The sequence below is a fragment of the Ascidiella aspersa genome, chromosome 8 (assembly GCF_963924565.1).
Source record: "Ascidiella aspersa chromosome 8, kaAscAspe10.2, whole genome shotgun sequence".
NCBI lineage: Eukaryota > Metazoa > Chordata > Ascidiacea > Phlebobranchia > Ascidiidae > Ascidiella > Ascidiella aspersa.
In genome coordinates this window covers 6,029,545-6,053,541 of record NC_139454.1, presented here as the reverse complement: position 1 = coordinate 6,053,541, position 23,997 = coordinate 6,029,545, and the positions used below count along the sequence as shown (strand labels likewise).

Below are 23,997 nucleotides of genomic sequence, written 5' to 3'. Positions count from 1 at the left end.
AAAAATAAAAAAAAATATCAAGTCAAGTCCCAGTCATCGGTTGCACAAGTCAAGGCCAAAGCAGGTCATTATGTGAGCAAGTCAGGTTTAAGTCATGTCATTAACATAAAAGTAAACTGTCAAACTATTAAAAAAAATGGCAAACTCGTTCGATTATGAGAAACAATGCAACTAAAAGATACAACAAATGCAATATATAGCAACGAAGAGGTTTAAAATGTTCAAAACATTTAATTTAATCTTAATATTTGACAAAATGACTCAAGTCCAAGTCAAGTCATTTTGGTAAATACCTTAAGTTAAGTCAAGTGATCTTGGTCAAACGACTTAAGTCAAGTCATTTCAAAACAGTGATTTTTTTAATTGTTAAGCCACAAGCATACCGAGTCTTGTTCTTAAACCTAAAAATCTATCAACATAATACCCTTGCGGGCCATTTTTTTAATTACTGTTAGTTGAATAATTATAAACAACACGTATATATAATTATTGTAGAAAAGTATTTTAACAAGCTAATTTGAGTGAGTATTATAAGGAAACCAAAAATCAAGGGGGTTTTGACTTTTGATTCGTATAGATTTGTGGCCTTTTAGGGTTATTTACAATTTTTGTTTTAATTTTGTCTAGATTTTACAATTGAGTTCTCTTTTCGGGGAAAATATAAATAAGTCTGCTGAAAACTGTCTAATCTTTGTCCTTTAACGGAACACAAATGCGTGTTGTTTTGACGCCCTATTTTTTGCTTTCTTATACACAACTAATTTTGTGTTATTAAATTTGTCTCAACTAATAGTAATACAATAGATATTAATAGTACAAACTATTTGCAATTAAGTTGGCTGTCGATAAGGATTCTAGCATCTTTTTCAAGGCTTTAAAGAATGACATAAAATTTGAACATTGCAAGATGATTTATTTCAACGTTCAACAGCAATTCGAATCACGAAATTTAAACAACAACACACACTTTAATCGGTAAGTTTTGTAGCATTCCTTTTTTCCTTAGACACCGGCGCCTGCAAAAGGAAAAGCAAAATGTTTTAAAGTTTATTCCACACAAAAAAGATCTTTCGCGCAAGTTGCGCAATTGAAAAACATATAAAAGCATCCATAGCAACTAGTACCAGTTTACATAGACCAAATCTGTGCACAATGGTGAGAATGATGTTATGGTTTGGCCAAAAAAAAAGTTTTCAACAGGAAATCCACAGCAAGCAATTAAAATTATCGACAGCAAACCCCCAAAAAGTAGTGTTGTAACGATAGGCTACAAAGATCAACATAAGATTACGTAGACTCATTCATAACCAACAAATGTCCTTAGCAAGTCGACTATAAGTGAAACAAAAAAAGAGCGGTCCAACAACTGTCGTTTAACAACTTACACAATTCATTTAATATTCTAACTTAAATAGTTTCACGTTGAGTGTGAATGTTTTGTAAGTCAGCCATCTACGTATAAATGACGAGGCAGTTTTTTCTAGATAACGAACGCTTTGTTAAATGCTGATTGGCCAATTTGTTTGACTGTGTTAAGTAATTTGCCTCAATAATTTTAAAATCCATTTTCTCACACTGCAAATATATGGGATGTCAACTCGTTCAGAGTTTCCAAATATATATTTTCACTAACATCCATCCATATTGTTTTGCAGTCACAGCAATTCGGCCAATCAAGTACTTTGAACTGTTAATTATCGCAAACTCAATTTTGGTTTCAAATTGTAAACTAAATACAACCACAAGCAGTAAAATTAACATGGATCTATAAAAAACTACTTACAGGTTCTGTTGTAATCCAGACAGCAGTTGCCTCTGGCTTTGCACTCGTAGTCGCACTGGCAGCCGCGGTTGTGGTCCACAGGGCTGTTGCACCTTCCAGAGCATGTCATTTGTCTGCAGGTGGGTACAGGTCCGGACCAGCCGTCCAACTCACAAATCACGTCGGCCAGCTGGTTGTCCATGGTATAACCAAAGTCGCAATGGAACCACAGGTCGTCTCCGAGGTTGTAGATCGGCTTTGGCGGGTTAATTCCACCGTTGGCTGGCGGTGTAACCGGGTTGCACTTAGGCACTGTAAAGTGAAATGCAAATGGTGAGATTTGACCTGAATCCACTCTCGCAATTGTGAACGGCAGGAATTGGTGAGTGTATTTTGTAAACATATCATCAACTCACACACGTCTAAAAATGTTGCCAATATTACCTAACTATTGCCTTGTGTCCGTTGCCCAATTGTCCGTTTCCCAATTCGCATAAATCCAATAGTTTATGGTTTTAAATCTAACAGGAGTACAATTTTAAGTACGCTAAGTCAGCTGTTTATATAGGCATGTTAGCTTATAAAGTGTATGTGCGCATGTTAACAGGGTGGTTGTTTTAAAGAAACGAAACGGTAAAACACTTCGTTGGTCGAAAACTTATTAAGCAGAGTTAGACCACAACTTTTACCCATATTGATTCCATGTCTCGGTAGTTTAATTTGTCTATCATTTTTGCGAATTCCTAGTGCAAAAAGGCAAACCACTAAATTCATCCCTGTTAGGCTTTTTTAGTTTAAAATTACAACCGAAGAGCGTTGACCTGCCACTTACCGACACAATAAGGAACCGTGCTCGACCACCGTCCGTTGTTTTCGCAGGTCTGTTGGGCTTCTCCCTTCACCACATAGCCTTGGTTGCAAGAGAAGGTGATGGTACTGGAGACAGAGTACGAGTTCCTTCGAGGTGCGTAAGTTCCCTTGGATGGGTTTCTTGGTGCGTCGCAGGTTACGGCTGATGACAAAAATCGACATCGTTTTTATTTGGACACACGCAACAATCGACTTGTTTTGTGTTTTTTCATTAGTTTAAGGACGTGTATTTATCAATGCTAGCCTATCTCCCTTTTTGAACAAAACATTTTTTGGTGGTTGCAAACAGTAAGGTATGTTAAACACTGTTTAATTTAAAGTGTTTGCCAATACAGTAATGTATTTTATTTGGAAAATGATAGGTCGTGGAAATTGACATCTTCTAAATAAAAACGTTACGATATGTATTTAAAATGAGACGTATCGAAACCTTCTTCGATTTACTCAACTTATTTGACTTGAAAATCGTGCTATTTTATATATATTAGGTTTGCCTTGTCAAGCTGAAGTTAATGTATAAACGACTCTTAACAAAAGCAGATGTGTAGAAACCTCTCCGAACAAGATTCAACAACCTACCACTGATGGTACAAATCCCGTGGCCGTTATTCTCAATGAACAAACTCAATTTCCTCACTTAAACAGATAGACAGATATGTGCGAGTTGCAAAAAGTGTAAAAGTTTAAGTTTACTTACGGACACAGCTCGGTTCTTCATAGCTCCAGCGGCCGCTCTTCAAGCAGACCAGTCGGTTAGTCTTTCCGCTTATCTTGTATCCCTCCTCACATCCGAATGTGGCGACGTCATTGACATTGTAGCTGTTCTTCACCGGCGAGTAGAAGCCCTTGTCGGGAGCGACCAGACCACGACAGGAAACAGCTGGAAATGTTTTAGGAAAATATTTAGAGTCAAATGCCAACAACGAAACTAACGTGTGTTAGAATTTGGATACCCTGTACCATGCACTTGGCTAATCTATGCATGGTACTTGTACGAAATCCCTTGTTTTGACTTATTTTTCTTTTGTAATTATCAGCGTTGTGATAACTTAAGTCAATGACTTTACTCAAGTGGACTTAAGTTACTGTTTTCAAATGATTTGACTTGAATTAATCGTTCTAGTAAAATAATTTGACTTGGGGATAAGGTCTTAGTCTATTTTTATTTTATCTTGCGTGCACCCCTTTTAGTTGATTAGAATAATGGTCGACCTCATTCATATCCTTGAATAAGAATGTGTTAAGCGCTACAATAATACTTGAACATTTACTGAACGTATTGATACCATTAACTCAATGAAAAACATATGCACCGTCCAACACAACTTATCACTCAAATGTACTTAAAATAGGTTGTTGGTCCCAGGAAGTTCATTAACCACTATAGTCTATCTAAAGCAAGAAATCGAAACAGCAACGTTTGCACTTACCAACGCAAGTCGGCTCCGGTGCGTTCCAGGTTCCGTCGAGTTGGCAGATGAGTCGGTTGCTGGTCTCGGCAATGGCGAATCCGGCGTCGCAGAAAAAGTAGACTCGGTAGCCGGAGAAGAAGATCGTTCGAGATGTGGAGATTCCACCGTTCTCTGGCTTGTTGAGCTTGCGGCAAGAGATACCTAAAATGAAACGGTTTGAATGAAAGCACTGTGTTTTCTCGGCAGATTTCGAGTTCGTATAGTTTAGCGCTTATACGTGGTGCTGTGCCCGGCATATTCCTCTCTATTCGGGATGTCTGGAATTTGACATTTCATTGCGTTACCGATCGATACTTTATATTTTCACCGGAAGTATCGCGACCCAATCCAATACCAAATTACGTCATTAGTTGCTTAAACAACAAGCATAGATGAAGTTTAAAGGTTTAAACGAAGGTAATTTTTCCAGGTTATTAGGAGTCAGTTTGCTTCAGCGCTAAAAAGCACAGCAAAATACTGTACACTTTACCCCTAACTTTTAGAAGTTTCAATATAGTTTTACTCTTCTGCCTTTTTAACTAAAAAAAGATTTGACGTCACGTCTATGCTAAAACAAGCAAAATCGATAAGATTGAATCGTTTCAAGATATTTTTTCTAGGGTATTAGGCCACAATTTGCTTCAGCGCTGAGAAGTTTGTTTAAAACGAGTTAATACCCAACTGCATATTTTGATCAAGGTATACAATTCACTCATAAAATGGAGGGCAGTTTCTGACTGCCTTTGGTTAGATGGAAAGCTGACAAACCCTCAATTTAGTCATACCTTTCTTCCTTTTTAACTAACAAAAAAACGACTTAAATCACTTACGGCTGCAAGTTGGCTCTTCGTCGTCCCAAGCACCGGTGTCCTGGCAGACGAGGGGATTCGAACCCACGACCCTGAAACCACGTCGACAGGAGAACGAGGCTTCCTGGCCCACATTGTAGATTGGCTTCTTGCTGCGGATGTACCCGTATCGCGGAGTCTTGGGGGTTCGGCAAGTCACACCTGGAATGCGAGTAAAACGATCTTTGTTTAAAGAGTTGAATGCAATGTTGTTTGAAGAATAATGGCAGAATTTCTTATTTAAAGGAAATAAATTCGCAAAGATGGTGTGATACCCTGTTCGTGCCGTTAATCTTCTCGAATCACGATTTTTGAACAGAACCATCGTTTTTTGTTAATTTATTTTATTAAAGATGGACATTCTATGCACTTCAGTGGTCTTAAACTTCGGGTTCGAACAACGATGTGATTAACGCTTGCTTTGTCACTGTTGATAAAATGTCATTTAAAACGGAATAAGTCACCCAAAAAAATAAAAAAACGTGTTTGGATTTAATGTCTTTAGCAAGTTTTAGCTCAACAAACGTCAACCATTTGCGACTGCGATCCACTAACACTTTCTTCCAAGCAACTTGACAACTGCTGAAAGCCCTGAGTCGTGAAATTATTTGTATTTACCTGAGCAGGTTGGTTCGGGGCTCGACCAGCGTCCTGTGTCCTGGCAGATCAGGGTGTCGTCACCGCTTAGATCGTACGAATCGTCGCAGGTGAAGGTCACGATACTCCCCACAGAGTAGTCTGGCTGGTTGTCGCTTGCTTGGCCGTTGGCGGGGGCGTTCAGTGAACGACAGCGGATTTCTGCGGAAAGATAAGCGTATCGGTGGATTACTATAGGGGTTTCTCTGTGCTGTTGATTTTGATGGAAGGTATCCGCAGATAGTAGGGACAATGTAAGTTGTATTGTTTGCGAGGTCTTCACAAAAGTCAGAAAGCACCAATAATTTAATCTACATTGATGTTCTGGCGATTTGAACTGCAACTTACAAGCAAATTTTTTAAATCAAAAAATAGGAGAAACATTGTTTTATTGTAACGTATGAGTGTTACTTGGTTGATTCACGTGAATTGTTTATTTGGTTGGTTTACAACGCAAAATAAAATAAGGCTGATTTTATTAGACACATTTGGATCAGGCCACACATCTAATCTACTATGATTTGAACCTTACAAGAAACATTACCAGGGCTGCTAACAACCTTGGCGAAGTAGCGTAAAGGCCATATAGGGTATGAGGACCCCAAATGTTGGGTTAAGGCTGACCCACCTTGACAAGTGGGTACGTCGGTGGACCAGCTTCCGTCGCACAAGCATCGCGATTGCGAGGATCCGGTGAGGGTGAAGCCGTCACCACACGCGTAATTGATGACGTCATTTACGTCGAAAGTTGGAGCGTTCGAGTCCTGCGAACCACTGGCGGGCACCGGTCGGGAAAAGCAGGTGTTTGCTGGTAAGAAATAAGTGTAATGCGTTTGTTTCAATATGCAACCATAGGGTTACAATATAGGCTTTAAGTTAGCAAGCGCACAGTCGGGAAGCAGCAATGCGTTGTTAACAAATTAAAGTTTTTTTTTATTCTTAACACCTTTCGTTGAATGTTTTGTTTTAAGTTCCTTGCCTGTTTTCCATATTGTCCATATCATAGATATTTCAAAATGATCAACAAAGGTTTAAATGAACACACCTAAACCGTCTACTTTGTACTCTTCTCGCACTTTTTAGATTTCAACTTAATTGCGCTTTAGTTGTTTTGTAAACTTCAAGATAAATGAAGAAACTTTAAGTGTAAGTGCACTTAAGTGTAAGAATAAATATGCGATGGAAAGCAAAATGGAAAGCAAAACAATGGAAGCAAAATTTTTTATTTAATTCGTGAGTTGGTGAGCCAATCATATGATCGCGTTTCATGCGAACGTGAAACTATTTACAAATCACGAACTTTGTGACAAACTTCACTATCACGTGATTAAAAGTTATATCGTAAACAATCAATTTTACGTTTCATAAAATGATCACATACTCACGAGTTTTTGCAAACTCACAAAACGACAATACCCTTCTAGTTATTATCAGATTTCAGCTTAATTCCCCTCTAGTTTGGTTGTTTTTGTTCTAAATTGTATGATTTCAAATGACTAAGAAGCGGCAAAACACCGAATTCGATCTTGAACGTGGATAGTATACATCAGAAGGGGCCTTTCGACCAGTCTCCGTTTTTCCCCTTACCTTGGCAAATTGGCTCGTCATCGGACCACTGTCCGTCCGACTTGCATCGGATTGACCTGGATCCAAGCACCTCGTAGCAGTTCTTGCACGAAAACTCGACTACTCCATTGACCTTGTACATTGTTTGGATCGGAAAGATGAAACCATTGGCGGGCACAGCTGGCTGGGTGCACATCTCGGCTGTGCGAAAGGCAGTATTGTAAACAAGTAATTCGGAAAAGACTTCAGTGCCAGTCAAGTCATTTGTAAAATAACTTTTGTCTACGTCAAGTCATATGTAAAATAACTTACGTTCAAGACAAGTCTTTTTGAATAAATAACAAGTCAAGTCCCAGTTAGGTCATAATTAAAGCAAATCAATTGCAAGTCAAGTCGGCGACATAAAAATTGCACGCTAAGCTATTAAAATTGAGTAAACTATATATATATACATTTTTGTGGTTATTTTTTTGTTGTTTTTTTATTTATTTTTTTTTAATTAATTTTTTTAGTTTGTTTACTTTTTTTAACTTCTTTTAGTTTTTCTCAATTTTTCAATTTTTTTAATTATTTTATTACCTTCGCAAGTTGGTTCCACGTCCGACCAGGTTCCGTCGCTCTGGCAAGTAACGGTGACCGAACCTTCCAGAAAGTATCCTTGGTCGCACTCGAATGTGATAGTGGCAAAGACCTCATACGATGACGAAATTGGGGAGAGAGAACCCTTGTTGGGGGCAACGAGTGGCTGGCAAGTGTTGGCTGAAATGTCATGTAAAAAACTTAACTAACCATTTACACCTAAAAATACAAACTAGATTAAAGTTACAGTCTTATACAGTCTTCATTATGCGGAAAGCTCTTTTTGAAAAAGTTTTATTTTCTGTTTTGCCATCAATAAAAATTGCAGTATTTGTAAAATAGCTTCATAAAATGAATTGCAAAGCCCAATAGAAAGATGTCATGTAGAAAACAAACTTACCATTTACGCCGAAAGATACAAGCTACAGATGAAAGTTACACTCTTATATAGTTCTCAGTAAGTGGACTGCTCTTTTTAAAAAGTTTTCTTTTTTGTTTTGCCAATCAATACAAACTGCAATATTTGTTAAATCGCTAATGAGTTCCAAAGCATTTTTTTCGAACTTAAAAAAATCCCATATAGATCAAATAAAATATGGCAACCAATTGCCTTGTAAAGCATGCCGACCGTGGTTCGAAATAAGATCCGCAAAAAGCACAACCGGTGGTTCGTGTGACAAATCTACAAGTTATATTTTTTCGCGTTTACCTTCGCAAATCGGCTCGACATCAGACCAGACTCCAGTGTCCTCGCAAGTGACCTTGTCAACGCCGAACAGAGTGTATCCGTCGTCGCAAGTGAAGGTGACCATTTCCTCTGCCGCGTAACTGTCCTTTACGTTGGTCATTTGGCCGTTGTCGGGTCTGACGAGGGCACCGCACATGTTTGCTGAAAAAAAAACAGACACAGTAATTTAGTTGAAGTTTAGTAACAACGATTGGACTCGCTCTAGTACAACAAAAGAAACTGAATGTATTTTCTAAGAAGACCGGTAATTTTGCAACCGATTATGTTATGGTTGATCCAGGTCCGGATTTCTGATAAATGTGATGTTAAATCAAAATTTTATTTAAACTGCTTTGTCAGTATAAGATTCAGAAATATAATGTATTTTATAGGTTAATTACTCTTCATGGAGTTTTGTAAACTCCTAAGTGATATGTTAAATTTTTGTTTTGCTCTAACCGAGAACTGGGTAACTTGGCTTCGATAAAATGAGATGCTTATTCTACAAGTTCAGTGTAAAAAGCTGAAAGATGCCACGTTTTGTAGGTTAATCAAGCCTTAATTAAGTTTTGTACATTCTCTATGTATTTTTAATTTTGTGTTAAACCATGTTGCTCGACTGGGAACTTGATAAATTTGGCTCCGATAGAATTAGATTCTACAAGTTTTTTTCTAACGAAAGTTAAAGCGTGAACAGACAGCTTTTTGGTGCAAAGCTTAAGCCGGTCACTGCCGACAACATGAGTTATGCCCCCGGCAAGAAATAAAGAGTGAGGGAATTCAATCTAACCTTCACAAACGGGCTCAACATCGGACCAGGTTCGGTCGTTGAGGCAAGTGATTGACTCAGCTCCGATCCTCGTGTATCCTGGATTGCACTCGAAGTTTACAGTGACGTCGACATCGTACTCTGGCTGGTCTAGGTTGATGAAACCGTTGTCGGGAACGAATGGCTTTTGGCATGTTATCTCTGCGGGCAAAATCAGGGTTAGAACAATTTAATGACTTGTTTTTCGAGCAATATTATGTCAAATCATGATAGCAGCGATAGACAATGGCAATGATAAACGCTTTAGAGACAAGGCTGATTTATTTCAATCCGAAAATATTTTGTTGTAAACGTACTGTTTTGAATAGCTTATATAAGTTACTCGTTGGGCGTGGATATGTTTTACACAAACGAATTACCTAACTTAAGCACACATCTTATAGTTATTCTATTTTTAATCGTTTTTGAAAAGTCTGAAAAAACTTTAATTGCATTTTTTGGGATAAGCCCAAACAATAGTTAACAGGTCAAAATCAATAATTGTTTAGGCCAAAACCAATGACAAAACTAATAAAAAACAAGTGTGAACTTACTCTCGCAGGTCGGCTCGACTCCGTTCCAGGTTCCCCCGAGTTCGCATCTGAGTCTGTCAACTCCGAGCAACTCGAAGTTTTCGGCGCAGCTGAAGAAGACGTCGACTCCGACGGCGTAGAAGGGAGCGTCTTCTTGAATGGAGCCGCTCTCGGGAATAGCCGGAGTAGTGCACGGGATTTCTGCCGAGGGAAATTGTCTTCATGTTTAAATGCTTTGAACAAGCATAATGGTCTCTATTTCATACAGACATTGTGAGTAATAAATTTGCAAAAATATTTCACCTTGACCAGTATTATCATCAACTTGTGTACGAAGGTGCGCTTGGAATGATTACTTACTTGATCTTAGTTTAAACAAGTGTAAGAATTTTATGTTTTTAATATCAATCATTCTACGGTAAAACAACAAATCATTAATACAAAAACAAATTCCCAAGCTTGTTAGTCAATTAAGGTTCCCAATAAAATTGCGTTATATAACATTTTGCTTCAATTTATGCCAGTAGCGTCAATTTGGAGTAGTCTTTTACATTATTACTTGTTTTTAATTTAAATTGATGTAAGGTTGACGCTAAACTTGAAACCATCGCGAGTGCCAATTACCAGTATATTCACCTAGAATTTTATGTAAGGAGAGTAAAGTCTAAAAATTTTATTGCCAAAACAACCTACGCAGTGGTTCAAGAACGTCCTTCGAAACTTAAATGCTGTTATTTCAAGCTAAATTCGAATCTCTTTTATGTGCCAAGGTAACGTTATAAATTGAAAGTTTTGCCAATTTGACCTATATAAATGCAAGTTTAAAATTTGATTATGCTGCTAGGAGGAAGAAACGAAACTAAGCAAAATTTCGGGGTTCGACGAAAGCTTGCAGAATAACATGGGTGTTCGACAGGTTACCAAAGGTTAAGAACCACTGCTATAGGGTTAGCAACCAGCTCCTTAACTAAAGCGTACCTTCGCAGAATGGCTCAACGTCGTTCCATTCTCCAGTTTCCAAACACTGCAGAGTCACCCTTCCCACCAAAGTGTAGCCGAAGTCACAAGCGAAGCTGACTTGGTCGTCAACGATAGATGAGGTCTGGTCGCTCGGGTCCTTGCTGCCTTGTGCAGGCGTTGCAAGCTCCCGGCAAGTTATCTCTGCGAGAGATTAAGGGATTTGTTCAGATACGTATCGTAGGGGTTTGCCGACATCATGTAAATTATATGCTAGTTAAGTTTGTTCTCAACTTGTTTCGAAAGTTAAGCTTATATTTTGATTAATGTAGCAATGCTGATTAACAAGTACACTATATAAACCAGTATGTAAGTATAGTTATCATTTTGAGTTCACCTACATTTAAAGCAACCATTACTGCATTTGATTAACTAAGTTATGTTTTTGTCAGACAACAAAACGAAATAGTGACTGGTCACTATTAAGTGAAACCATTTAGGTTGTGTGTTCACCATTAAGATTTAAAAACACAAAACACCAGTTTACATATACCAGACATTTTCTGCGTCAAAACAGTCTGCCAAATGCTAACGCTATTGTTCATTCGTAACTATAAAACGTTAAAATTACACACAAATAATGTTTTTCTTACGTTGGCAAGTTGGCTCGACATTGCTCCATTCAGCAGTGTTCAGGCAAGTCACTTGCTGGTCACCAACAAGCTGAAATCCGCGGTCACAAGAGAAGTCGATGGTATCGTCGACGCCGTAACCTGCTTGATCTGGGTCGAGAGATCCATCAGCTGGTGCCACGAGGGGTCCACACATGACAGCTGTCCAAAAAAAGCTTTGGCGTTAGGCTTAAAGCAAGGCTACTGAACTGGGGGAATGCGGAACTTTTCAGTGCTGAATCCGGATCTTATCTGTCTCAGTATTTATTTAGAAATGCGATTTGATAAGTTTTTTCTTGGCAAACAATTGCTGCTGCTGCTGCTGCTGCTTATTAAAAACCCTCTCTGTAGTAACGGACATTACAGAATTCTCAGTTAAGGCGAAGGAGATGTAAATTATACGGTACTACATTTTGTATGACTGTAATTTTTTTATGAGAGTTATAACGGACCTAAGCAAATTTTAAACCTTTGTAACTGGATCTTTGATAAAATAGTTTAGTAGACCTGGCTTAAAGCATGCAGTAAGCATTTAAAACTGTGGGGTACCGGTAGCAGGTTATGGTTCTCGACGTTTTCGATTTGATTATAACTACCTTGGAAAAGACATGAATGTTTTTATTTCTGATTCAAGATAATATTATATTTTCATGACTTAAGAATGAACTGTAGTTCATAGGTTTTAACACACCTTTTTCATGAGTTAACACTAAACTGTAGTTCAAAGGTTTATCCAAACCCTTTTTATGAGTTGAGACTTAAACTGTAGTTTATGGGGTTACCCAAACGATTTCTGTAAGTTAAGACTAAGGCGCGATGTCTCCTTGCTTTAAACTTTCATTATGCCATTACTAAATTCACTGGTAACTATAATGTTGCAAATTAATAGGCGTTTTTTTACCTTCGCAGATCGGTTCGACAAAGTCCCAAACACCGGTGGACTGGCAGGTGAGAATAGCATCGCCGGCCAAAACGTAGCCAGGGCTGCAGGTGAATAGAACGATGTCGTTGACGTCGTATTGGATCTTGGTGATGTCGATTTCACCGTTGTTTGGTACGTTAAGTTCGCGGCACTGGCGTGCTAAAAACAAAACGACAGTTTAAAAAGGGGTATTTAAATTTATTTTAAAATAAAATTGCCAGAATTATGCAACGGGTGTATGTTATACCAGCTGTTTAATTAAGATTGGTAAACAAATGTCCTGTTAGTTGTTTAAAACGTGGTAAAGACACTTCTCAATTTAGTTAAGTTAACTGTAACACGATGAATGCTTTCCACTGGCTTTGGTTGAACGAAATAAAATTTATCTCTACTAACTGTATGTAGACTACGGTACTTGAAGCGATATGCTAAAGCTATACTTTTGCTAAAGCAACATGCAGTGGTGCAAGTTTAAAAACAATAAATTTAAACAATTTCTCTCCCCCTACACACAAAATATAAGAAGTAATCAGAAGGAAAAGGATAATTTTTTGCTAATTTTTATTACTAAATATGTCAGCCAATTTTTTGCAAAAATGTTTTGTATAGTTCAGGATTATCCCACCTTGTTGTCCCCAATTGTTTTGACAAAAAACGTAGAAGTAATCAGGCAAAGGTAAAATTTGTCTAGATTTAAGAATCCTTACCCTGGCATATGGGTTCGTCATTGGTCCAGATGCCAGCTGACAAGCAGGTTGAAACACTTTCGCCGATCAATTCGAAGCCTTCATCACAATCGAAGACAGTTTCACCATCAACTACAAGGCTCTGGGAAAGAATGCTTCCGTCAACAGGGGCGGTGAGAGGATTGCACATCACAGCTGCGAAGAAAACAAAACAATTACTTTTCAACTGAAAAACACTGTTTTTTCAATCCTGTTGATTTATGGAGTAACTCCTGTAATCTCACGGAACATGTAAATCAAGGGTGTTATTGAATTCAACTGTAACTGGTGAAACAACCTAAGATATACCTTGGTCGTAAATAAGAAACCAAAATAAGTCACTTCGTCATGTTAGAAAATTTTGCTATGTTATATTGTTCATTTGGTCTGAGGCTTCTTTTTCAAGGAATTTATGTTATAACTTTTGGGAAGATGATATGTCTTTTTGGGAAGAAATATGTTGACTAATTTGGTTGCATAAAAGCAAAAATCTTCTTCGTTTTTACAGTAAATGTTGGCAAAACTGGTCTTCTTTGAGATTAAACTTGTGATGTACTAGATGTAGAAGCGTTTTGCTTCCATTTTTCATGGTTAAGCCCAGCATTTCCAAGCAATGGAGCCTTACCTTCGCAGGTTGGCACTTCGTCGGACCAGTCGCGGGTGCTTTGGCAAGTGATGGTGTCCACTCCGTTCATTGTGAATCCTTCGTCACAGCTGAAGACGATGATGTCGTTCACGTTGTACACGTCCTTGACGATGTTGTCGATAGAACCGTCAAGTGGGGCTTCGACGGGTTGGCACACGATGGCTGCCATTTCACAAAAAAGGACATTGAAGTTAGACGAACATATTCTAACCGCCAAAAAAGGGACAATTTCGTCTAAAAACTGGGTCAAAAACTGGAATGTGAATTGAGTAACTTTTAAAGAATTTATCACCTATTTTTGGATAATTAACTCATTTTCAGTAAAAAGTAATAGCAAAACGATCCAAAAATGAGGCAAGTTTATTTCGAAGACTCCATCACCGAAATTTAGTGTTTCCCCAATTTTTTTAATGGCACACGTTGTTAATGAAACGATTTCAACTCTTTCTGTCTCGAAATATTTGACTTAACTTTTCGGTCGAAAAAGCCAGGTAGAAATATATATTTCTGGTGAAAATATAAGCAAGAAAACACCAAATGTAAACAAAAGAGGACATTTTGGTATTTTTCATTATTCTTGTCGAACCGATCTAAAAATGTTAAGGAAAATGGCGCAAATTAGAAAGCAAAAATTTAATTCGCAGGTAAACCATTGCCAATGATAGGTGGACATTTAATCCAAGCCATAGATAAACGGTTAATTTAAATATAACGGACTTTTTGCAGCATTTATCTGTGCTTCGCCTGCAGGGATGTTAGCAAGCCAACGCGCATGCGGTATCGTGGCCACAAATGAACTTCCGTATAGGTTGGAGCCTTGGCAAAACACAGCAATCAAACGTGTCTATGTGGGATATGTGATGTCAGCTGGTCAATGCTTTCGCACTAACGTGATTACGTGTGTGTTATTCGCGATCTACTGCGTTGTGGCAGATTGATTTGTTATACGCATTCTTCGTCGAAGTAATGCTTATCGCACCCCAGGTTTATATCTCAATTGACATTTCTGCTTATCGCACCCCAGGCATCTGCTATATGCTAACTTGTTTCGACGATCTATAGTTTGAAACTGGTTGTTCGTTTATCAACTAATACAATTCTAATCCTTTGTGGCTGCTCGCGAGTTAGATACGCACCTTGAAATTTGGGTCAGAATGAAAGCGTCAATTAAAACGCACTTCTGTTGAATAAACTAATAAAAGTTCAACAATCTAAACTCGTGCCCTACACTAACACACTTTAGAAAACTTACGATCGCAAATCGGCTCGTTTTCACTCCAAACCCCAGTAATGAGGCACTCGCTCGAGGAGGCGCCCACCAGCTCGAAGTTATCGTCACAGAAGAAGTTCACCACATCGTTGGCGTTATAGATATCTTTCACGTCATCAATTTCACCGTTGTCCGGGGCGACGAGCGGATCACAGGTAAAGGCTGAAAATGAGAAGGCAGATTGCTAAACTGAAGATGGTGGTTGGTGCTTTTGTACGGATTATTTTATTGTTTTTTATTTTGCAGGCACCTTATTTTTACCATAGACGAATTAATCATAACATATTTATCGGCTAATGTGTTCGAAAACGAATAAAATGAAATATTTTGTGACACTGTTTAATTTTTGCAAAAGTAGGAAGCAAATAGCAAAACAAAAAGGTACGGTATCCAAAATATTTTATTCTAGCTTTACAAACACTAGGGGCACACCAGGGCAATTGATGGCGCTGGTCTACAATCCTATCGAATTTTTTCCGCCTCGGGTTTACATTGTTAACATGATTAAATATATCACACATCGCCTAATTTACAGGATTCTTCAAAGCCTTTAACCAAGTCAAGGTCCAGCAAATTGCTAGCAGTTTCGTTCCACTTCAGCGCTCACCTTGGCAGACGGGAGCCAGCGCTGACCAATCAGAAGAGGTCAAGCACGTGACTTCGACTTCACCAATCAGCATGTAGCCCTGGTCGCAGGCGAACGTGATCGTGTCATCAACGAAAAACTGGGTAGCAGATGCTGGGTCAAGGCTACCGTTGTCGGGGGCATCAAGAACGGCGCACTCGATGGCTGCGTTAAGTGGACAGGATTGAACATATAGAAAGTATAGTATAAAGAACTTATGGCGCTCATACCGGCGCCATGATGTAGTGGTTAAGCATCCGCCTTTGGGCTAGAGGTTACTGGGTTCAACGCTGGTCGTTACCAACTCTACTGGCGTATGTGTCCTTGGGCAAGACACTTAACGGTAATTATCTCGCCTATACAGACGCAATAGCACGAGATTTGACAAGGCCCATTGATTCTATGGGAACATCGCCGAGCGGGATGCGCGCAATTTTTAGCCGTGGTAAAGGAACACTATAGTAAGTAATGGGTTAGTCATTTGGCAGTAATTAGTCAGTAATCGGTTGTGAAAGTTTTTTAAGCGCTAACACAAAGTTACACTGTTTATGGGAGATTTAGGAAGAAACAAATAATCCTGAAGAAGAAAAACGTCTATAAAAGGTAGTCCGACTTTGTGCCATAAAAGGGCTGCAGAGGCATAAATTTAATGTTATTTTTAATACATGGAATAAAAGGTATCATAAGGAAGGTTTTATGCACCGGTAACGTTGGTCATTACTGCTAGAGCTTGTCGGCATATTTAAAAGTACTTTAGGAAACAGTGTTATTTTAAACAGTCACTAAAATAACTTGAGCAAATTCTGTTAGAAAATGGTTATGCTGATTTACTAATTAAAAATTATTGTAATGTCTTACCAATTTACTTTTGTATCTACCATTTTACGGTGACATATCAGAAAATCGCCTCACCTTCACAAATGGGTTCCTCGTCTGTCCATTGGCCGTTGTACTGGCACCTGACCTGCGCGGCGCCGACGCGTTCGTAGCCTCGTGCGCAGGTGAAGGTCACCTGGTCGTTGATTCGGTACCTGGGTTTGTCCAATGACTTCTCTCCGTTGGTGGGCGTGATCAGGGGTCCGCATGTTACAGCTGTTAACACAGTTTCTCATTAATTGCGGAGATAGGTGTACATTAAGATGTTAACTATAGCTGTTGCGAGTTATAATTGCGTTATGATCATTATGTCCGAAATGTCGTTGTACTTTTTTTCAATATATCATGGCCCGCTGAGACCTTTCTAGGTTTGGGTCGGGCCCGCGACTAGTAAAAGGCTGCCGAGCCCAGCTTAACAACAAATCAAACTTGGCTGTCAACAAATTTTACACTTTCGCGTGTCGTGTTTTAACGAAGAACATCTATGCTAAAAATTTTCTCTTATTCGAAGCATATTTTTTGGAGGCTGATGTAAGAATTAGTAAGGATTTAAAAGCCCATGCAAAAGTAGGTAGCTTTTTGAACGTTTCGAATTTCCCTTTATTTATTTTTAATATGAGCTTCTCATTACGTCTGTACAGGCTTTTATATTCCTAATAGGCTTGATATTCATTCTACGTCTTAAGAATACGTTTAATGCAATGCTGATCCTTTCGCTTGTTGTAACATTCTAAGCTGGTTTGACGCAGCCTTTATGTAAGTTTGGTGCTTCAATAAGACGACTAGCGTTTCTTCCCTCTTTACGATATACGCTTCCTTTACAGTAAGAAACCAAACTCTGCTGTCTTACCGTCACAGGTTGGTTCATCATCAGACCACTGGCCATCAGATCCGCAAGTGATTGAGCTGGAGCCCATGAGGTCGTATCCACGATCGCACTCGAATGTGGCCACATCCTGGTAGAAAAAGGCGTTCTGCCTTGGCGAAACGCTGCCCTTGCTGGGTGCTTTCAGGTTTCTGCATGGGACAACTGGAAACGAACGGGACTAGGTTAGATCAGCGGTTCTAGACCTCTACGTCCAATAGGCAAACTCACATTATTAGCTGGAAGTTTTAAAATATGGCGCTACCTTTGTCGGTTTTGTAGCGAAAAGAGATCATTAATTGATGAAATTATTCATAAAATATTAGTTTTACATGCTGCTTAGTTTTTCAGTTGTCCTATCGTTAATTTAATCATTTTAATTCATATTACATAACACTAAAAAACATAAAAAATACCTAATAAAAAAGATTTTAGGCCCAATTAAATAATCCATAAACATATAACAGATAATAGTCCATGAAAAACATGACAAAACGGCGAAAAGGTTTAGGGTTTAAAGAAAGAATTAAAATGTTCATGTTACATTATCAATCTGAATAAACTACCGAAGATTTCGACGAATAAATTAATCGTAATCCTAAAGAAAAACGTCTATAAAAAGCCGGCCGAATTTGTACGATAAAAGTGCGTCTGGGGCATAAATTAATTATTATCAATACATGGAATAAAAGCTATCAAACGGAAGGTTTTACGCACCGGTAAAGTTGGTCATTGCGGCTACGTAGATAATTTACAGCTTGTCGACATATTTGAAAATAGTTTAGGAAGAAGTAATTGTTTTAAACAGTTATTAAACAAGCTTGTGCAAATTCTTTAAGATAATGGTTACGTCGATTGCCACCATAGGTTTTCAACGAATGGAATAGAATACTCACGGATGCAAACGGGCTCATTAGCAGACCACCTCCCGCTCTTGCAAGTGATGGTGGTGGCTCCCTTGAGGGAGTAGCCGGTTCTGCAGGAAAAGGTCACGGAGTCGTCTTCGTTGTAGCTGGCTTTCACCTCCTCAAAGCTGCCGTTTTCTGGGGTCTCAGGAACGTCGCACTGCTGGCCTGGAATTCGTATTTTCAACATTAAACCACCAAAACGCTATCCGCAATTAGGTTGTTTCCTACCTTTATTTAGATTGTTGTTTATCAACCCAGTTCTTAAGGCCGACAGAATTGCTGTTTATTTAGAACACTACGTTACCTAGGTTTTCGATAAGCCATTTCTACGCTTTAAATTCATTTTTTTGGTAAAGCTATTTTTTGGCCTTGGCTATTTTTTTGACCTTCACAGGGTCGCGAGGGATGTTTTTGAATAAAAAGAAAGGGGACCGGGGAAGCGATAAAGAAAGGGGCACCGCTCGAGTTAAAGTTCCAGTCTTCTACGAAACTTGCATAACAAAATACTGTGAGAAAAGGCAATCTACTCCCCAACAGTAACGTTTAGTAGTGTTCACTGACTGTCAACTAGGGGAATTTTTCAGAACGCCTTAACAAATGGCAAACGCAATGTGTAAAATATGAATACATCCCATCGTCCTTAAACGTAACTGGCGATATTGACTTCAAATGGGGGGAAATATTCTTTAGACTTTCCTGTCCTGGTCAAAGACAGTCATCAATAAGTTCTAGTCATTTAAAAGAAAAAAAATCCTCTTATTTCTTAAATATTTTATCATTGAAAGAAAAATATTTTTTCATCTCGAATGACTAGAACTTCTTAATGTCTGACTTTGACCAAGGCAGGAAAAGTCTAAAGAATATTTACACCTAACAAATTCAATGCAACTAAACTTGTGCAATTTTCGATCGGTAAAATTGTAACAGGATAATGGTTACGATAACCACGCCGATTTTTTTAGTTAGATTAAGCAACCCAAAACATATCAATCGTTTAAGTTTAAGGAATGGTTTCAACTTGGATGCAGCGGTACCTTGGGGTGCCATTTACAATTGTCAAGGGTGCCAAGATAAACTTTATATTCTATTAGATTTAACTGTTGCTGTATTACTGAGCTTTTGTTTAATATATGTCGCCCGGTGTGTCAGACCAAACTTGGAGTTTCTTAAGGTAAAACTTTATTCCAAATATATGACAGAGAGTATACTGCACAATATGGATATCGCCTTCCAATCCTACCAACGGCATTCCCTCAGATATAAATTGCCGTTTAGGTTAGTTTGGCCAATCAATAGTTCTCCTACTTTATCACAGTTATTACACCGCTCTTACCTGAGCAAGTCGGTGCCAGGGTCCATTTGCCGTCGTATCCACACTTGATGCTGGAAGGACCGGATCTGGTGTAGGACGTTTCGCATGAGTAGTAGACTCGCTCGTTGATTCGGTAGGTTGTCTTAAGTGCGCGACGTGTAATGGCGTTTGCAGGGACCACGGGTCGGGGACAGGTGACTCCTGAAAGGGCGATTAACCGTTAAGGATAAAGTGTTTCTAACCGTTAAAGATAAACCTTGCGTCCACAATCCTCTACAATCTTTAAAAATCTCAGCCTTGGCAGAGGGTAAACTATACTTGTGTTTAGAGAAATTATACATTTTTGGACCATCTATGCCCACGGACAACTCTAAAGAAACAAATTCGCCTTTCCCCATTTATTTAATGTTGTTAGTACTCGGTAAGCATTGGGATAATTGAACAAGTTGGACTTTAAATCTAGCTAAATCAACATGAGCTAAATCAGCACACAACATGTTTGCGTTAAATAATTAATAGCAAAGCCAAAAAAGGTCTAGTAGATCGACATCACCTAGATTTAGAGGTTTTAATACGAATTTTGTATCATCTCAGTTAGTATTTGCGTTATTCACCTAAAACGACCCCTACTTTATCCACCAGAAAGACAAAACTGAAAACTTACTGCTGCAGACTGGTCGTTTTGCCCACTCTCCTGAGGTCAAGCACTCAACGATGGTTTGGTCGCTGGTGGTGTATCCTCGCCTACAAGTGTACGTCACAGTCTTGCCGACGTCGAACGACCTGCTGTAAGGCCGGTAGGTGGCGTAGCGCACGTAGGGTGCCCTCGGACACTTGACAACATCGGCTGAAAATCGAAGATAAAGTGGATAACAGAAGGCACACAAATGTCTGGGGATGTCATTTTTAATTCGTATAGGCCGGTGGTTCTCAACCGGGGTGCCGCGGCACTCTAGAGTGCCATTTTTAACGCTCAAGGGTGCCGAGAGATATTTCAATTTTGTTTTTAGGATTTCCAGGTAAGGTTTTTGATTCAATTTTTTGTGTACGATAAAAGTGCCAAAAAATTAATAGGCTTTCTCTGGCTCACGAATCTTCCTACGTTTCATTAGAAAAATTGAAACAATTACGCTTATTAGCCATCAATAAACAGGTAAGTGATTCATTTTAGATTAGGTGGCCGTTTTTGTCTAAAATACGACAAGTAACTCAATAGTTACTCAACCAACCAACGTTCGCAAGTCGGCATGGCTGATGCTGGAAGACACTTTATTATTCGAAAGACGGTTTAATATAAAGATCAATAAAAAATGCACATTGGGATTTGTTCTACTGCAGTTGCTGCTGTCTGTGTGATCTATTTCAACATTCGAGTTTAAATTCATTTTAAAATCATTGCCACTAGTCAGTCAGTTTTTTGTCTATAATATGGCAAGTACCTCAAAAATACTCCGAAAAAAAAAATTCCCAACTTACGTGTGCAAGTCGGCAGTTCTGGGACCCATCCAGTACTGGTGCAAGTCACGTCTTTGCTGTCACCCTCCTTCACGCTGAATCCGGCGTTGCACACAATCCAGATCTTATCACCCTCGTAGAAGTGCTCCTGGTAACGCGGCTTGATGTAGCTGTTGGCCGGGGCAGCGGGCTTGAAGCAGCCGGCTGTTATGGATAAATAGATGAGTTGTAAATCAGTGTTTTTAAATGGGTATTGTAGAGTACATTGGCCCTAACCGGGACTGTAGTCCAGTGCCGTAATCCTATAGTGAGGTTCGAGGCGTTGTATATTAGGGCTTTGCAATGGGTATTACGGAATACACTGGGTCTAACTAGGGCCGTAGTCGAAGCTTTTAGTAAGGCTTGAGGCGTAAATCGTGATAGCAAAGGCTTTGGACAAGTGATTACCGAAAGTAATGAACCTATTCAGGATTGTGATGCAAGCAAGGCATAACAAATCTTTACTATAGTGAGGTTTGAAACGTTGGAAATCAAGATGGCAAGTGATTTGTACCGGTTATTTCCGAAAGCAACGAGCCTTATAAGAATTGTTGTTCAAGTAAAGCATGGAAAATTGCCTACAGTGAGGTTTGAACTTACGACCTCGGGCAAATCGCGATCATCGCTCTGCCTAAGCTACACAGGCTAAGTGGTAACTGATGGGCAAGAAGCGACCATAGCATAGTTGCCTGCTGCATCCTGTTCGTTTATACAACTTCTTACTAGGACGTTATCATCTAGGAACAAGGAAATATGCCATGGGGCATACATTTGATTTTACACTGTGATTTATTACTGCTTAAGTAGCAGTGTCCCAACCATTGCGAAATAGGCATAATAATAATTTTTCGACAATTATCTTTTTAATTCTTTGGGTGGTGGAAAATTGAAAATATACTGGAAATACAATAATTTCGATGGCAGTATCTTATACCCCTATACCAAACTATATATAATTTTTTTTTTCCTACTGCCTGAAACGAAATCGGTGATTCAAGAAGAAAATAACTGATTTGATATTTAAAATAAAGGCGTAAAACACCGCTCAAATTAGGTTTGCTTTATGAACTAGTTTTATTTATTTTTGTTACTATGTTAATCTCGAAAGCTAAATATTGGTTTCTAATTTTGACTGGAAATACAAACCCTATCGCAACTATAATACTTTGCTTGTCCGCATTGGATAATATTACCAAAAATATATGTTTGTGTACCTGTTGGGAATCCCACAAAAAACAGGTTGAATGTATGTAACAAATATTTTTTAACTATATAAGGCCTTGTCAAAGAGTTTTATTAGGTTAAAGCAATATTTGTGCAATTTAAGTGCAACTGTGAGGGCAGGATTTGAACCCACCACCCTTGGAACTCCGGACAGGCCAACGACAAAACTGTAACAACGAGACTTACGCAAGCTTTGCTGGGAAGCATCGGCCACACAAGATGGTGGAGGGTTGTTGAAGCCGCTGTTGCTCTCGCAAACGATAGTTGCCTCTCCTACCATACGGTATCCAGCGTTGCACTTGTAGGTAACCGACTTGCCGGCATAGACGGCGTAGCTTGGCGGGTCCATAAACCCGTTGCGGATTCGAATAGCCCGGCAAAACCCTGAGTAAAATGCTCAGTTTATAAACACAGTCAACTTTAGCTGCTGGCGCAAAGTTCGGCCAGGTCTAACGAGGGCCATTGTTACTAGAAAATTAATCATATATATATGCATACAAATGGTAACTTTAAGGCTTAAGTTGATTTAAATCGCAGTTACCTATTTCGCACAGGCAGCCACATTAGCGCTGTTTTTCAAAATGGAAATATACAAGAGAAGGTTTCTAAAAGAGTTACAACTACGTAATTTGCTGGGTTATGCCCAACTGCGAAATAAATTCTGACTTAGTTTGTAAACTAGAAAGCCAATCGACATTGTCAAAATAGCTGTAGAAAATACTTTGATAACCAACTATAGCTATAATGTGCATTTATTAGCTACCAAAAAAGAAATACAGTTTTTATCGGCATCAAAAGCGCTTATATTAAAAAACACTATAATTTTAATAGCGCTTTTTAATCAGGCGTAGTTTTTCTTTTAGTTATAACCGGGCTTCTTAGTATCGTAAACTTACTTTCGCTGATTGTCCCGGAGGCCAGCGCTGCAAAGGACAAAAGTCCGACGACAAAAAATGCTGCGTTCATTTCGACTGTAAATCGTCTTCTGTTGTCTATGATCAAATATCTTTTCAGTTTGCCTTGGATGTCGGCAAATGATGTCGAATCCTTCTGGTCCTTGGCTTTTTATAGGCCAGCGCCGGGTGATTATCGACGCTCTTCTTTTTTTTCATGCGCAATCGCTATTCCGGCTAACCGCAAGCCGCACATTCCAGTTCGGGACGTTTCGTTTTAATCGCAAGAAATTGATCTTAATTACAAGGCGGCCGGCAGTGGGGGGTAGATGGACCGAAATCGTTAATTTTGGCGTAAGGCCCAGACTATAGAGGCCGGCGCGCAATTAGAAGACCAGTCGGTTCGAAATCGTGAAAGGGCCCCGTCATTAAGGCGAAGTACTACTCTGTAAACAACGTAAGCTAATTGTATACGTGCCCACGTAATTCGGCCGCGGCCAGAAATTGCCCTGTCTTTAGAGCTCTGCGCTTTGTAATTTGGGCGGCGTGCGCCAGTGGTATATTTTAGCAGGGCATTTCGGCGGCGATCGCGATCGCTTGTTACGTCACAAGAGAGGCGGTGATGATGGGGGGATGTCTGAAAGAAACAAGGAGACCGCATGCGTTGGTTTCATGACGGCAAAGCGTATTATTGAGATTAAACCTGAAACGAACAAGGACTGTATTAGGTAATTGGACGATGACCTTGCGATTTTGGCTAAATGGTTGACTTATTTTTCTCACATTATCGCGAAAAATAAGTCATCAGTTTTGCCAAACTCACTGGTAA

At 39.1% G+C, this 23,997-nt stretch overlaps 1 protein-coding gene across 1 annotated transcript; it reads right to left on the bottom strand.

The window, feature by feature from the left end:
• Window positions 1–1,002: 1,002 nt before the first annotated feature.
• LOC146135511 (sushi, von Willebrand factor type A, EGF and pentraxin domain-containing protein 1-like) lies at window positions 1,003–23,241 on the bottom strand. Its single transcript, XM_083395775.1, has 28 exons — window positions 23,172–23,241; window positions 22,462–22,659; window positions 21,034–21,216; window positions 20,222–20,404; window positions 19,579–19,758; window positions 18,234–18,410; window positions 17,323–17,502; window positions 16,509–16,688; window positions 15,579–15,761; window positions 14,954–15,133; window positions 13,681–13,863; window positions 13,038–13,211; window positions 12,310–12,489; window positions 11,391–11,570; window positions 10,759–10,941; window positions 9,802–9,981; window positions 9,230–9,409; window positions 8,422–8,601; window positions 7,713–7,892; window positions 7,155–7,334; window positions 6,196–6,375; window positions 5,550–5,729; window positions 4,914–5,093; window positions 4,063–4,245; window positions 3,330–3,512; window positions 2,595–2,774; window positions 1,784–2,074; window positions 1,003–1,016 (listed from the first exon to the last, which is right to left on the bottom strand). Exons 1-28 carry the CDS (start codon window positions 23,239–23,241, stop codon window positions 1,003–1,005), a joined length of 4,905 nt encoding a protein of 1,634 aa, XP_083251901.1.
• Between the last annotated feature and the right edge of the window lie 756 nt (window positions 23,242–23,997).